The 16,372-nt window shown below is 47.1% G+C and overlaps 1 protein-coding gene and 1 non-coding gene across 9 annotated transcripts in view; one reads left to right on the top strand and one right to left on the bottom strand.

The window, feature by feature from the left end:
* Positions 1-16,372, bottom strand: part of UBE2F (ubiquitin conjugating enzyme E2 F (putative)) — a 75,643-nt gene that overhangs the window by 2,192 nt on the left and 57,079 nt on the right. For 5 of the 8 annotated variants that reach the window (XM_516184.6, XM_016950812.4, XM_016950814.3 and 2 more), the window contains 4 exons: positions 14,979-15,049; positions 9,776-9,833; positions 8,142-8,174; positions 4,454-4,516 (listed from right to left, as the gene is read on the bottom strand). In XM_516184.6, the coding sequence (XP_516184.1) occupies positions 4,454-4,516; positions 8,142-8,174; positions 9,776-9,833; positions 14,979-15,049 (225 nt within the window). The remainder of the gene's footprint in view (positions 1-4,453; positions 4,517-8,141; positions 8,175-9,775; positions 9,834-14,978; positions 15,050-16,372) is intronic. The other 3 variants (XM_016950813.3, XM_063790956.1, XM_063790955.1) reach the window with 1 other exon arrangement.
* Positions 11,324-11,426, top strand: LOC112208460 (U6 spliceosomal RNA). The gene has a single exon (XR_002942942.1). It is a non-coding gene; the product is annotated as a U6 spliceosomal RNA (small nuclear RNA).

Here is a 16,372-nt window from a genome sequence, read left to right as displayed (position 1 = left end):
GCTAAGCCTCAGTCCTCCTGTCTAAGCCTCAGTCTAACCTGTTTGCTGATTCCACTGCATAATCCCGACACCTGGCAATGTGCAGGGCATAACCTGGCACTCGATGTATACCTCGCTGCTGCCGCGATGCCCTCTTGCAGGGAGATCCTGCCTGGAGCATGGTCCTGGCCAGCTGGGCACCAGGTGCCTGCCCTCCTGCCACACTTTTAGTTAGCACAGCGACCCTTTCCAGGGCGGGCAAGTTCCCAATTTGAAGCTATGGATATGGTCCTATGACTTGCTCTGGTCTCAGGGTGAGAAAGTGGAGTGCTCTGAGTCTACCCAGGTGCCTCTGCCCTGCCAACTGCCCTATTTGTCTACAGGATGGCGTTTGGAGCCTCCCACAGTCCCGCAACAAAGGGGGACTGTGTAGAAACCCTGCCTGCCCTTTTACAAAACCTTCTCAAGGCCATTTCCACAATCCCCAGAGCCAGACAATACTGGCAGCTCACAAGGACCCTGCAAAAGCTTACAGGATGTAAAATGAAGACCCCATAAATGCCCCCTGCCTCTCCATGTTCTGGAGGACAAAAGATGCCATGTACTCTTAGTCTCCCTGTTCACCTCAGCCAGCATAGAGCCCGGCGTTCATGCCTGCAGCAGGCTCCATGCTCCAGCAGGCCCCATGCTCCAGCCTCTGCTGCCTCCGTCCTCCTCTCCTACTGCAAGGGACACAAAGCACAGGGCCCAAGTGAAAACCACAGACTCTGGAGCCAGACGGAGGTGGGTCCAAGTCCTGGGCTCTGCCTCCAATGGCTACTTAATCATGGTGATTCTCAGCTTCTTGGCAGCTGTGTCCTCAGCAGCAAAACAGGGATCATGATGGTATCTGCCCCAAGGGGCTGTTGTGAGAAACAAGTGCACTCTGTGTCAAGTGCATGGAAGCGTGCCTGGCTCCTACTATTCCATTCCTCTGATGTGCACCAGTCATAATGGCCTCTTTTCTCTGCCCTGAGCTCCACAGCACGTTCCTGCCTCAGGGCCTTTGCACTGCCAGCCAAGGTTTTCTGGAGCGCTCCTCTCTCACCACCCGGCCCTCTGTGGCCCCCTCTCCACCTCACATGCTGTGTTTGTTCACCTATTTTTTTAAATTTTAATTTTCATTATTATTATTTTTTTGAGATGGAGTTTCGCTCTTGCTGCCCAGGCAGGAGTGCAATGGCGTGATCTCAGTTCACTGCAACCTCCGCCTCCTGGGTTCAAGCGATTCTCCTGACTCAGCCTCCCAAGCAGCTGGAATTACAAGTGCCTGCCACCATGCCCGGCTAATTTTTTTATTTTTACTAGAGATGGGATTTCACCATGTTGGCCAGGCTGGTCTCGAACTCCTGACCTCAGGTGATCTGCCCGCCTCAGCTTCCCAAAGTGCTGGGATTACAGGCGTGAGCCACGGTGTCTGGCCGTGTTTGTTCACCTATGCTCCGCCTCCTCCTGCCGGAATGTGTGCGCCACAGGGACAAGGACTGTCATTCCCACAGTCATCCCGAGCACTTTGCACCTCCCCTGGCACACAAGTGGTCACCAGCCAAATAAGTGATGAACGAGTGGACATAAGGACACGGCGCTCACCAGCTGTGACTATGACTCCGCACGGAGACAGGGATGGGGCGGCACTGCTTAGGCTTCATGTGGAGGCATCACTGTTTGGAGATTTTAGGTCCATTTTACTGGGGCTAAAAGTGTACCAGTTGCAAAGTCCTATTTTATACAAATCAGGAATATGAAATCTTATTTCATACAAAGAAAGGTAAAATGGAAGACATCTCTCCACCTGGAGCTGTGGGAGTGCCCCTATTGCCATCACTTTCTATCTGATAAGGCTTGGTCCACAAGGGCTAGTCCTCGCCAGCGACAGCAGACAGGAGTGCCGCCATGAACGCCTGCAAGGGGTGGGCCAAGGGGCACATTTGCCCAGGGCTTGTCAGCGCAGTACCAAGCCCAAGGCTTTACCAGACAACACAAGCCCATCAGGACCAGTGACGGATGGCAGGGGTCGGGGACTGACTGCCCCCATGGGGAGCTGTGAGCACAGGGCTGCCTCACACCCCTGCTACTTCTCTTGAGGACCCCTGCTGCTCCAGCCCTCAGGACAGAGCTCGCCTCCTGGGCAGCACACCAGCCTCAGAAGATGGCCTGCTCTGCCCGCCTGGTTGCACTGCACCACTCCCCGTGCCCACCGTGCCTGCCACTTGCTTTGTGAGTCTGAGCAGGATGCATGCTGGGTGGCACTTCTCCTGCCTCCCTGTCGGAGGTGCTCCTGCCCACTCTTTGGGGCCATGGTCAGGCAGCACCTCCTGGGCTCAAGACTGTAGCGAGGACTTGGCAGGGCACATTTCAAATGCCCTACTTGGTCGCGGCACACAGTAGGTCTAACTAACATTAACAGAAGCCAAGGCGCTGAACATTCAGCACGATGTCTAGAACTAGCTAGAGGGGTTTTAGAACTGTGTTCAAAGCTACATCAGGTCGGGTGCAGTAATCACTTTGGGAGGCTAAGGCGGGTGGGTCGCTTGAGGCCAGGAGTCTGAGACCAGCATGGGCAACATGGTAAAACCCCCTCTCTACTACTAAGAATACAAAAATTAGCCCAGTGTGGTGGCGCACGCCCACAGTCCCAGCTACTCAGGAGGCTGAGGCACAAGAATTGCCTGAACCCGGGAGATAGAGGTTGCAGTGAGCCAAGACTGCACCACTGCACTCCAGCCTGGGTAACAGACTCTGTTTCAAAAAAAAAAGCAACTTCAGCCAAGTGAACAGTAGTGGCTGACTGACTGCCACAATGGCAAGGCTGCCATAGGGAATCTGGTTCAGAAAACGGAGTGCGAGGTTCTACCACCAAATCCAGCCAGAGCCCCGGGCCTAAGCTGAGCTACCTCGATGCCAGCCACACATGGCCTGCCTCTGCAGGCTCCTGTTCCATGTGCTTTGCACTGGGCCAATGGTAAAGTCATTTCAGACCCCCTTTCCTGACAGCACTTACCCTCCTCAAGGCTTGTATGCTTTCTTTTATCAGACAGTTAAAACCACTGCTGCCTTGCTACTCAAGCACAGTGGAAAGGTGACATTCAGCAACTATAATTCTTTCAGCTTGGGTTTTGTTATACCTTTTTCTTCCCAGTGAGTTTTAATGTATTGTTTCTAGGTAAACGGTCTTCCTTAAATAGGTGTCTTACTGGAAGACCTCAGTGTGGCTCCTGAAATGAATGACTGATCATTTATGCACTGCATTAGAGGAAAAAAAATTTTTAGAAGTGGAATTGAAGATTAAAAATAATGAATAGGGGGAGCTCTCTGAACCTTGACAAGCTCAGGGTGCTGTCCTAAAAATTAAATAAATAAATAAAAATTAAAAACAGTAATGAATAGGATCTCATTATTTTTGGGTAAAAATCAAAGTCAAGTGTGTATGAATGTGTATGAGCTCAACAAAAGGTGTGGAAGGATAAGGTGGGCCGCTGGGGGTCAGGAGGGTGCTAGTGGGTGTGACACCGTCCATTCTCCTTCTCTGTTCCTACTATTTACTTATTTATGTATTTAAAGATGGGGTCTCATTCTGTCACCCAGGCTGGATGCAGTGGCACAGTCTTGGCTCACTCAACTTCCCGGGCACAAGCAATCCTCCCACCTTAGCCTCCTGAGTAGCTGGGACCACAGGCGTGTGCCACCATGCCTGGCTAATTTTTGTAAAGACAGAGTTTTGCCATGTTGCCCAGGCTGGTCTCAAACTCCTGAGCTCAAGCAATCTGCCCACAGTGGCCTCCCAAAGGCTGGGATTACAGGTGTAATCACAACGCCACCATGCTAGTGCTATACCTGTTTTAAATTACTCATACTAAATTCTACTAGGAAATCACATCAAATAAAAATCACTTCTCGGCTGGGTGCCGTAGCTCATGCCTGTAATCCCAGCATTTTGGGAGGACAAGGCAGGAGGATTGCTTGAGGCCAACCGTTCAAGACCAGCCTGGGCAACAAAGCGAGACTCCATCTCTACAAAAAATAAAAGTAAAAAAATTAGCTGAATGTGGTGTCATGCACCTGTAGTCCTAGCTACTTCAGGAGGCTGAAGAGGAAGGATCACTTGAGCCCAGAAGGTGGAGGCTGCAGTGAGCCACTACTGCAACACTGCACTCCAGCCTGGGTGACAGAGTGAAATCTTGTCTCAAAAAACCAACAAAACAAAACAAAAAACAAAAAAACAAACACACACCAATTCTCTCTAACCTTGGGTAAAGCATTTTCCTGAGGTTACACACATTTACTATACCATATTGTTTACAAATTGCTTTGAATTCCAGCCTTGCATCCCACCACTCTCTTGGTGGATAAATTTCTCATTTATCCAATCAAGAGACAGTAGTAATCGTGTTCGTGACAAGCACATCAACCTAGAATAAGCCTGTTACTGGCTCACCTTGTCCCGCAAATGATGTTCTGCAGCTTCAATATTCAGTGGATCATCAAAATTCAAAAGATCCTTAAAAAGAGAGAAACTTAAAGTAAACATTGGAAGAACTGCTTTTCTGCTGTTAAAGTCTTCATTTTATGGCACAGTAAGAGAAGTCTAATTAGCAAATGGCAGACCAAACTGGAGAGCTGAGAATCCCACTAAGAACTCAAGTGCTTGTGATATCAAAATATCGAACATGTGGGTATTTTTTTCAAAATGGTGACTGACAACTGACTGAAAGAAGTCAGAGATATGTTGACATGTAGTTCTACAAAGTTTGGTGAAGATGGAGTAAATTGCAATCGCATTCATTTCTAATGCTATTTGTGATAACTGGAGAATGAAAACCACTATTATTAAGCATTTCCAAATAAAAATCCCCTTCCTTTCCATAAAAATTCACTTTTTCTTTTGTTTTGTGATTAACAGTTTTGACTTTTTGGGCCCCTTCCCTGGACTTTCCTTTCTCTGCTTCACCAAGCCTCCCATGCACAGCCAATAGGGACAATGTCTAGAACCCGAGCAAACTGCACAGCAGTGTCGCTAGGCTCATGTCCCCCGACTCAGGAGAGGGAGCCCGACCCATTCTCCCCTGGAAAAGCACTGCAATGGCTGCGCCCCTCAGCCCCAAGAAGCACTCTGGACTTTGGACCAAAGCTGCATCTTATCTTCACACTGCTCAGCCCTCTTGTTGAGAATCAGGGGGCTTGCCTGGCTGGGCGCGGTGGCTCACGCCTGTAATCCCAGCACTTTGAGAGGCTGAGATGGGAGGATCACCAGAGGTCACAAGTTCGAGACCAGCTTGGCCAACATGGTGAAACCCCGTCTCTACCAAAAATACGAAAATTAGCCAGGCATGGTGGCGCATGCCTATAATCCCAGCTACTCGGGAGGCTGAGGCAGGAGAATTGCTTGAACCCAGAGGCAGAGGTTGCAGTGAGCCAAGATGGCGCCACTGCACTCCAGCCTGGGTGACAGAGCAAGACTCGGTCTCAAAAACAAAAAAAAAAAAGAAAAAATCAGGGGGCCTCAATTTGTCCTTATGATGAGTCATGGCTTTCCAACGCAGGCTGTAGGATGGATCATTGTCAAGACAACCATATTTCTCTTCAGGAATGATGTTAAATTTGGGGACTATGTTCCTGGAGATTAATATGGCTGTGACCATTAAAATGTTACAAAATAGCAAAGAAAAACTGTAAATCTCTACAGTCATTCACAGTTGGAAAATCAGATTCCAAGTCCTAGAAAAAGGCAAAAATATAAAGTACATATTAGATAAAGACTGTTATCAGACACACAGAATTTCTTATCTTCTTTACTGTATGTTAGACCTAAGATAAATGAGTTGATCAGAATAACCATTACAGACTTAATTAGCAATTTTGATTGGCTCTTTTAGAACTTACTTAGAGCACTGAGAGATGGGGAGCTAGTGTGGCTGTAGCAGATTTCTTTAAAAGAAATTTTTTTTTTTGAGACGGATTTTCGCTCTTGTTGCCCAGGCTGGAATGCAATGGCGTGATCTCAGCTCACTGCAACCTCCACCTCTTGGATTCAAGCGATTCTCCTGCCTCAGCCTGCCAAGTAGCTGGGATTACAGGCGCCCGCCACCACGCCTGGCTAATTTTTTTTTTTTTTTTTAGTAGAGGTGAGATTTCACCATATTGTCCAGGCTGGTCTCCAATTTCTGACCTCAGGTGATCTGCTGGCCTCAGCGCCTCCTAAAGTGCTGGGAGTACAGGCGTGAGTCACTGCGCCTAGCCAACAATTTTTTTTTAAGTCCAAGGAGCCAGTGTTTCTTTCCTCCCATTAATTCCCCTGCAGCAAGTTGCCAGTTAAAACCTATTCAGAGCCAAGGAACCTGGGACAGACATGGTGGGCTCCAGAAAAAAATCATGGTGGCTGATGACAATGATGGCATATGGGCCCCTAGAAGGGCCTCAGTTCACAGCTTTGGCTCTCTCAATCAAATCTGGAGATGCCAAGGCTCAATATTACAATGCAGCACAACTGCCAGACAGATTTCAAATTAGGCTCCAGAAATAAAACTTCATTCACTTCAATGAAAAAGCCAAAGACAGAAGCAGAACAAAGTGGCTGAGACCAGCAGAAACTGTCAAGTCCAGGTCTCCATCAGGTATGACCTCCCATGGAGATTCAGGGAGATCCTGAAATCACTGGAAGTGCTTGATTTCTCTGCTTGTGTGATAGACATTCACCAGCTAACATCTGACAGAAAGACAAAAGGTGGGCAGGGACTCAGTTTAGTTTGAGGCTCTGCTTTTGCTGAAGATAAGAACACTGTGTCCTCAGATGACAGGACAAGTAAGAGCAGACCCGCCCCTAGTTTAACTGAGTCCTGCAGGTGCCTCTGCTGTAGGCAACAGCTAGTGACCCACATGACACCTGGCCAGGAGGATGCTCATAAAACAGCCCGCTGGCCTGGGTGGACCATCCAAGATCATAGAGGCACCTTAGGTTTTATCAAAAGTAGCAAAAACTATTTTTTCACAAACAGATCTCTGAAGCTTATTTCTTTAAAAGCGCCTTTATGAATCAAAAAGTAAAAATTCAAAGGAACGTATAATATCGTATAAAAAAAATCCAACCAACAGCTTTTGGCTGAGTCCATTTAGCCTCTTCCTGCCCTAGGGCCATTGTCTGAGAAATGCTATTTCCTGAGAACAGCAAACTTCAGCAGCTCATCACTGACAAAAAGACAACAACTCTGAGGTTCTGGACTCACGAAAAGCCCTCAAGGCTGGGTAACCACAAAATCATCCACCCCAACCAGAACACCTGGGAGGTGACAGGGCCACTCCCTGGGCTGGCTAGTGTAGCCACAGGCACAGAAGTGGACTGGGCCAAGTGACCCCAGAGTAACAGCCACCCTGCTGGAAGGGGCTAAGGGAAGTGGAACCAGCCTCATCCCCTAGAAACCGGGGTCAGCCACCTCAGCAGGGCAGAAGTGAGACTGCTGTGGCCCCTGTCCCAGACAACCTCCCCACATGTCACTCCAAAGTCCCCTCATTCCCCACCTCACTGTTCTACTTCTGACTCATAAAAGAGCAATAGAAAAAAGGGGTAACTATGTAACTATTTGCATGGTGGGCTATTTTTTAATTTATTATTTTTTTTAGAGACAGGTCTTGCTATGTTGCCCAGGCTGGTCTTGAATTCATGGGCTCAAGTGATCCACCTGCCTCAGTCTCCCAACGTGCTAGGATTACAGGTGTGAGCCACCATGCCCAGCCAGCATGTTTTTGGGGGGTTTTTGTGTGTATCTGTTTTTTGAGGCAGAGTCTCTGTCACCCAGGCTGGAGTACAGTGGTGCAATCTCAGCTCACTGCAACCTCTGCCTCCTGGGCTCAAGCAATTCTCCCACCTCAGCCTTCCAAGCAGCTGGGACTACAGACGTGTGCCACTATGCCCAACTAATTTTTCTATTTTTTGTAGAGATGGGGTTTGGGCCTCCTGGACTCAAGTGGGGATCCACCCAAAGTGCTAGGATTACAGGCGTGAGCCACTGTGCCCAGTCCATGTTTCATTTTTTAACATGGTTTTGTGTTAAAACCATGTCTTAACGCAATGTCTAAAACCAGCAACAAGGAAATTGAGAATAACTTGGGATTTTGATCACTGTACTTACAGTAAACAAAGAGTTTAATCCCCAAACGACATCCTGAAATAAAAAAGAAAACAAGTTTTAAGCCAAAGTGCACCTAGTCTTTTAAACCCATGATCAAGAAATATGCTTTGTACTGTATCAAAACCTGTCTTTAGCATGGTTTGTTTTTCTCAAGATAGAAAATTAAAATAACTTCTCTTCAAGTGTAACAACAAACTCTGGAAAATTCAAAGATATGAGCAGTCTCAGGTAGTGAATATAAAATCAAAGATAGCATCAGACACCCTCCCAGTCAGACCTGACAAGCCCAATCCTGCACGACAGGGCCCGCAGGCCAGTGTCTGCATAGGGGCTCCACCTTAAATCACCTCTTACTTGTTACCACCAAATATGGTTCTGACTTCTAAAAAGTCACCTTCAAAATAAAGTCTGTTGTTTTTACATCTACTGCCTCTTGCGGTCGTAGATAAGTTAATTACCCCTCATCCTATTAAGTTTTCTTCATGATTTTGCATTAGTTATTTAAAGAATCATAGAAGATTCACAATTCAAGGATCAGAGATTTTCATTAAATAAAACTGAAAGCCAGAGTTGTTCTATCTGTACTGACCTCCCATCTGTGAATCACAAATTCATTCTCCATTTTCCTCTTCATCAACTCAAGAGTTTCGTCCTTTTTAGGCCTGTTCTCATGCTCCTCCCCTACTTTTTGCTAGTTGGTAATTTTATTTGCCTTTCTCTGTTTTCTCTAGTCCATCAATCCATCCACCCACCCATCCCTGACCTTCCGATGTGAGCCAGGCCTAGGGTTGGAGCGTGGGTGAAGGTGAGCCCTCAGCCTGAGGAAGGGGGATGTACAGATGGGCAGGTCAGCAGGCCAGCACTGTTCACGAGACGTGTTCCCCAGAGCACCCACCCTGGGAGGAGAGGCTCCAGAGGCAATGACAGCCATCTGAGCCCCAGGGGAGCAGGAGTCTGCCAGGGAGAGGGCTGGAGGAGAGCGCCGCCTTCCAGGTAGAGGCACGACCTGCAGAGGGAACGTTCTGAGAGGGCAGGACATTTCTAGAGCGTGGGGAGAGGCTAAGAAAAGGCTGGGTGGGCTGCCCATGGTGGCAGAGACTACAGCTCGGAGGAGCTGGGTCAGGACTGCATGCAGTCTGCAGTGTTCCCTTATGCAGGGCCAGGGCCAAAAGCCCCTTCCTGTGCTGTTCCCCTAGGGTCCCTGCCTGATGTTAGGTACCCAACACCTGACAGTCTTCTCTGGCCATAGGGAGTGGTTTGCACATCAATTTGCTGCTCCTTCTCCAACACCTAGTGGCCAGAAAAGCTCAAGACATCCCTGCTGAATGAATGATGGCCATGAGGTTTCCTATGTGGCGGGTGGTTTGGCTGTGAAGCCTGAAGTTTGGGCTCCTATCTCTGGTTCTAGAATGGTGCCTGGCAAAGTCAACAAGGATGCTCATCCGGCCCAAACTGACCGAGGTCAGTGACTGGCTAAGTAGCCTAGGCAGCAGGGAGAAGAGGAGGCAGGGTGTGTCCGGCCACTGGTGTGGATGTGACAGGCAAGGACATGTGCTGCTTTCTCGGGAGGCTGGCTACTGCAGGGAGAGGACCACAGGGACAACTTATGATCAAGATCAAGGCACAGACTCTACCTTTAATGTTCTTGTGGGAGCCCAGCCAGTGCCATCAATTGAATGTTCTCTCAGTAAACTGAAAAAGACAAACACACAGTGGTTAGTGAGGAGCAGCCACAGGTGCCCTGCACGCTGCCAACTAGTCCTCTCGGTGTGTGCCATGCAGGAGCTCTACTTTTTATTAAACCCATCTTTTCCTCTGTGTCTTCTCAGTTTTCTCTTGCTGAGGAAGGCATTTCCACCTCCAAGGTTATATACATATTCAATTATAATGTCTTGTGTTATGTTTATCTATTTGTTGTAATACTTGACATGGAAGTTTTAGGCTGAGGAAGAGCATGTTTAAAACAACACACAAAGAACATTTGTCAATTTAATATTCAGAAAATGACAATGGTGGCTGGGTATGGTGGCTCACGCCTGTAATCTCAGCATTCTGGGAGGCCGAGGCAAGGTGGGAAGATAGCTTGGCTCCAGGAGTTTGAGACCAGCCTGGGCAACACAGTGATACCCTGTCTCTACTAAAAATTAAAAATTAGCCAGGCATAGTGGTGCACGCCTGTACTCCCAAAGGTGGAGGACTGCTTGAGTCCAGAAGTTCAAGGCTGCAGTGAGCTGTGATGGCGCCCCTGTACTCCAGCCTGGGAATAGTGTGAGGCCCTGTCTCAAAAAAAAAAAAAAAAAAAGAAAGAAAGAAAATGACAATGGCAACAAAATGACAACATGACAACAGGAGTAACTGAAGCTTAGAGCTTATTATGTGTATGTCAGGCACAATCCTAGGTGCTGTGCCATTAAATTCACTTAATGCCTATAACCACCCGTGAAGAGAGCATCCCTGTTTCCCTGTCTTATACAGAAGGAAACCAAGGCACAGAGAAGACATGCCCAAGGGCACACGCCTCATGAACAATGTTGTTCTTCCAACCCAGGCAGCTCACGGGCACCAACATTCTGAAACACTGCTGATGCAGGTTAACAACAATGGGAGCTCCCAGCATATGACATTTTAATAACTGGGTTTTTTTTTTTTTGAGACGGAGTCTCTCTCTGTCTCCCAGGCTGGAGTGCAGTGGCACGATCTCGGCTCACTGTAAGCTCCACCTCCCCGGTTTTACGCCATTCTCCTACCTCAGCCTCCTGAGTAGCTGGGACTACAAGGCATGCACCACCTACGCCCGGCTAATTTTGTTTTTTGAATTTTTAGTAGAGACGGGGTTTCACCGTGTTAACCAGGATGGTCTCGATCTCCTGACCTCGTGATCCGCCCGCCTCGGCCTCCCAAAGTGCTGGGATTACAGGCGTGAGCCACCACGCCCAGCCGTAACTGGGTTTTTTTTTAAATTTTTTTAAAGTTCAAAAGAAAAAGCTTGAGGATAAAAGATTAATGCAAAATTCTGAGTATCAATCACTCCTTAGGTGGGAGGCCCATGCTCAGGGAAGGCACACCAGGATTCAGAGGTCTGGTGAAGCCCCATTTCTGAAGCTGGTACCTGAGAGTCCTGGTCATTACTGTCTATCAGCTGTAAAGGCACACCATATACTCTCATGGAAATGATCATTCCAGTGCTCACTTCCGCAGCACATATGCTCAAATTGGGATGATACAGAGAAGATCAGCATTTTCCCAATAATCTTAAAAAGTAAAAAAAAAATTTTAAATAATTTTAAAAGGATTAAATGATCATTCCATACTTTGAAAAAGTATAATTTATTGCCAAGCTTCCTTCTGGAGATAAAATTACTTTCGTATTTGTTGAATTATTGTGCTGTGGCTTTGATCTGTAAATAAAATATCAGGCTTTATCCATAATTGTTACCTCTGGTAAACTTTTTTGAATTAGAGCATGCTTAAATTCACAAAAGTCAATTCAGATCAGGAGAAAAATATGTAGAGTTTGAATCAAAGCTATAATCTTAATTGTCTGTGAAGAGCAGTTAAAAAAAACAGATAACTAACCTTAAATTGACCATTAAAATTTACTTTTAGCCTTAAAAAGAAAAAAGGAAAACTCAAATCATGTATCCTACCAACTGGGTGGACGTCTTTCTACCCTATAGAGGTATTGGTGACTTGTGGATCTGAATTGTCAACTTCTGAATAACTTTTTTGGGAATGAAGTCAAATCCTAGTGGCTATATTTTGTTGAATGGAGGAATTATTTCTGATCTAGCTAATCATTTTCTTATATAGATCTTAATGCAACCTTCAGTTATATATTTGTCATTTATTTGTTGAATGCCTGTTTCATCCATAAAAGCAGGGAATGCTAATCCCTCTGCCAGTGCCTAAGCTCAATCAACATTAGCTGAATGAAGGAGAAGGAAGCTCACCCTGAGCTTTGCTGTTAACAGCACAGCCAGAGCAGGAGGGCTTTGCATCTGGCTGGGGCAGGTAATGGGGAGGCAAGGCCGGCCCCAGCATGTGGTGGCCACTGGTCTGGGCAGCAGTGAGGCCCATCAGGGGTGCAGTGCCTCCAGTCACTGAGGAAGTTCTAGCCTGGCCTCACAGAGGATAGTCCCAGCAACAGCTCAGGAGACAGAGACACTTGGCTATCAGAGATGTCATTAAGCAAGGAGACAAAGGACACCCCACGAACTGTAATAGAAGCTTGGGCTCTAGGAGAAGCTTTGACTGAGCTCTTGACCTAGGCCCTCCAATCCCACAGACATGGAGCCTCTGACCTTGTGCCAGAGCAGGCGAAGGGTCCCTGCTGGTACAACAAGGTGGAGCCAGGGCAAATCTCTCTAAAAGAGGAAGGTGCTCCTGTGTGCCAGCACTGAAAGGCCTGTGGAGCCCCAGGCACCCATCAGTCCTGCTGTGGGAAGGGCTGATGAGCTGCTGTCAGCGTCACCACAAACCAGAGGTGTGGTTGGGCTTTTCCTTCCCTTTATTCGGGACACACCATAAAGCTGCCACTGGACACTGTCTGCTTTTCACTAACAAGGTGGTCCCCGTACATCAATCTGGCACATTATTTCCTTAGATTAAATCCCTAGAAGTGCAGCTGACAAGTCCAAGGGTACATACGAGTTATAGGTAGTCTACGTGGCTGAAGGACCAATGAAAGGTGTGCAAATACACACACCCTCCAACAAGAGAGCCTGCTCGCTCTCTGTCACACACTCCCCCGCCACCACCAAGTATCTACCTTTGTGCCTGCCAATCTGGTGAGTGGTAAGCCACACTTCATGGTTTTCTGCGCCTTTCTCTGGTTACTGATGAGAGTGAACATCTCCTCAGATATTTACTGCCCACCTCTATTTCTCCTTTTATGAATCACCTATTTGTAGCCAATGCCACATTTTTCCAGAGAAGTATCCGTCTTTTTTATAATGAATAGTAAGGACTATTTACATACCAAGGATGTTAATCCAGTTGATCATTTCTTCTTCCATTTTGTGTTTTTAATTTTTACATGGTCAAATCTGACAATCTTTTTCCTTAAGACGTCTGGCTTTTATATCAGGATACCATCTGTTCATCCTTATAAGGTTTTGCTAATCATCTGACTTCCCAGAAGACGGCAAAAGGGACAAGAGAGCTTCCTATTCTGGACCCATTTCTGACTAAGGCAGGGACAAGACAGGGAAGTAGAGTATGGCCCCCCAGAAAGTGAGCCAGGTGTCCTCACAAGCACAGGAGGAAGCAGGGCAGTGGGGGCCTGGGCCAAACACATTTATAACCTGCAACCAAAGATAGTGGAATTTTAATGTTTCAATACGTAAAGGACAGATACTTCAAAGGGAAGATGCTTTTTTAAAAAGGTATGTCTGGTAAAATGTATTTTTAACCATCTGTGAAAAACGAGGCTGATATTGAAGAAGGAGCAGTATATACAAAAATGAAATGGGCAAATGGGCACTAACTGTACTTGTGAAGAGAAAGGCATCCGGCCCGGCGCGGTGGCTCACACCTGTAATCCCAGCACTCTAGGAGGCCGAGGCGGGCAGATCACAAGGTCAGGAGATTGAGACCATCCTGGCTAACACAGTGAAACCCAGTCTCTACTAAAAAATACAAAAATTAGCCGGGCGTAGTGGTAGGCGCCTGTAGTCCCAGCTACTCGGGACGCTGAGGCAGGAGAATGGCGTGAACCTGGGAGGCGGAGCTTGCAGTGAGCTCAGATCGCGCCACTGCACTCCAGCCTGGGCAACAAAGCGAGACTCCATCTCAAAAAAAAAGAGAAAGGGATCCTGAGGTAAGATTTCCAGCAGCCACAGTTTACACATTTCCTTTCAAAGGTGATTAGTGTTTACTAAGGAGAGAGGAACGAAAGAAAAGAGATACGGAAGTTGAGCATGAGAAATGACTTAGGCCACTAATTGCATTTCATGTCAAAAGTAGGAGAAATGTGCTAAGAAAACACTTTGTGCCTACTTTCCAAACTGGCTGAGTGTGAGGCACATACAGTTCAAATACCTAGCCTAAAGTCCCACAGCTGCCCCGGGCAGCCGGGCAGGGGTGGGGGTGGGGGCGGGGGCGGCGAGCTGGACTCAGGTCCAGGTGGTCTGATATCAAAGCCCCTGCAATCAACCTTGCTGCCTTAAAGTGATGAAAGGGACAAAGTGCAGAAAAAATAAAGCCCAAATGTGAAACTTACTTTAAAAACCAACCAATCCACCTACACAACTTTTCCAGCAGCCTTAGGAGGAGAAATCACTGATGTCTGATGTTCTGCCCATGCCAGGGATCAGGGACACAAGTCACAGCAGGCACGAAGCTCCGGGAGGCTGCCTGCCCTAAGTGCCCTGACATCTATCAGGACCATTTTGGTAGAGAGAGGGCAGCTTAAATACAAGTGCCCAAGGTCGTCTCAAGCCTGCCACCTATATTTTTTCTCCTGGGTATCTATCATTAATCATATTTTCTCATCTTAGCTAATATCAGCCACATGGAGGGAATGTGGTCTCTCATGTAAATAGGAGGGGAACAAGGCAAGGGACTCCAAGGGTCCATCCTGGGCAGGCAAGGAGGCTGCACTGAGAACTTAGTAGGGCTGTGGCCCCCAGAGGGCCAAGAGAAGACACTAGTCTGGAGGCAGAAGGTAGGGTAGGGTTTGGGAGCAGGCAGGCAACCGCAGCTACTTCAGCTGAGTTCAAGCCCTTCCTAATCTTGGCTATGCCTCAAAATCTTTTCAGAGGAGACAACATGTTTAAAAGCCCAACGCTTGCACATGACACTCACGAATGTAGAAGAAAGAAAAGACAAGAAACTCACCTCAGACATATTTCCCCTGTCTCTGTGATGTTGGGGTGCCAGATCTTGGTCAGGCATTTCACTTTGGGAGGCTGCAACACAGAGAGAATGAGAGAGATCACGCCGACAGTCTCTGCAAATCACATCTCCAGGCCAGAGCCTTACCACATCCCCTATCTAGACGCTTGTTTCATGGCTGACTCAGTGTGCAGTTTGACTCGCTGAACACGTGTTCAACCCTGAATACTGGCTCACCTCACCCATGAGGCATGTGTTGATGCGCTGCATCCACAAGGGCTAGTCTCAGCAGCAAAGTCTACCCGTGGGCTTCTGAGCACCTCTCTACAAGCCCCATGTGTCCTGCCGGCTGACAGTGCTGGTGACTGGACTTCTGTCACCTCCCACACCCCCTGGGTTTGGGACTGCAGAAGGTATCCACAGTGCACTCTAAGGAATAGTTCTACATCCTCTGGGTCCAAATCCAATCAGAAGCCCCAGATTCCTTTGCAATACAAGTTACTATGGCTGAAAGTTACTGCTCCTTGCAAGAACAGCCTGTTCCATTTGCTGGATTTTTCTGAAGATGCTATTGTCACATACATTTTCCTAGATGAAAGCCCTAGTCCACTTTACATTTAAAGGAGAGAAAGAGAATGAAAATGAATTTGTGGGGATAAAGTATATCAATATCATTTATGACTTGGCATGTTTGGATAAAGTTCTTTTAAGATTTTTCTAGTTTGGGCATGGTGGCTCACTTTGGGAGGCCACCTAAAAGAAGAAAATATAATTAATGATAGATACCCAGGAGAAAAAAATCTCAGCACTTTGGGAGGTCGAGGTGGGAGGATTGCTTGAGGCCAAGGGTTTAAGATTAGCCAGGGCAATATAGTAAGACCCTGTCTCTCCAGGGAAAAAAAAAGAGCTGGGCATGGTAGCTCCTGCTTGTAGTCCCAGCTACTCAGGAGGCTGAGGTGGGAGAATCACTTGAGCTCAGAAGTTGCAGGCTGCAGTGAGCTATGATCGCACCATTGTACTCCAGCCTGGGTGACAGAGCGAGTCCCTGCCTCCAAACCAGAAAACCAAACCAAACCAAACCAAACAGATTTCTCTGTTACAAAGGCAATCCATACTCAGAGAGAAAAGGACAACAGAAATGAAAAGAAACATATGTAAATATCTAATAAATTCTGCTGTCTTTCACTTTTGTTTTTTATGTAAGAATATATACACTCCATCAAAATGCTACCCAGAAATTATGTGACACCTGATGTACATGTGTTTATGCCTCTTTTCTAGGCCACACACATAGTGTGCATGCAGCATACTCATTTTTCTTTATAGAAGAAAGCTGTGCTACATATGTTTTAGTTATTTCTGCCATCGTTTCAGATGGCATCCTGCATTCCATGGTA

This window comes from Pan troglodytes, chromosome 13, assembly GCF_028858775.2.
Source record: "Pan troglodytes isolate AG18354 chromosome 13, NHGRI_mPanTro3-v2.0_pri, whole genome shotgun sequence".
Lineage (NCBI taxonomy): Eukaryota > Metazoa > Chordata > Mammalia > Primates > Hominidae > Pan > Pan troglodytes.
This window is presented reverse-complemented; position numbering and strand designations above follow the sequence as displayed.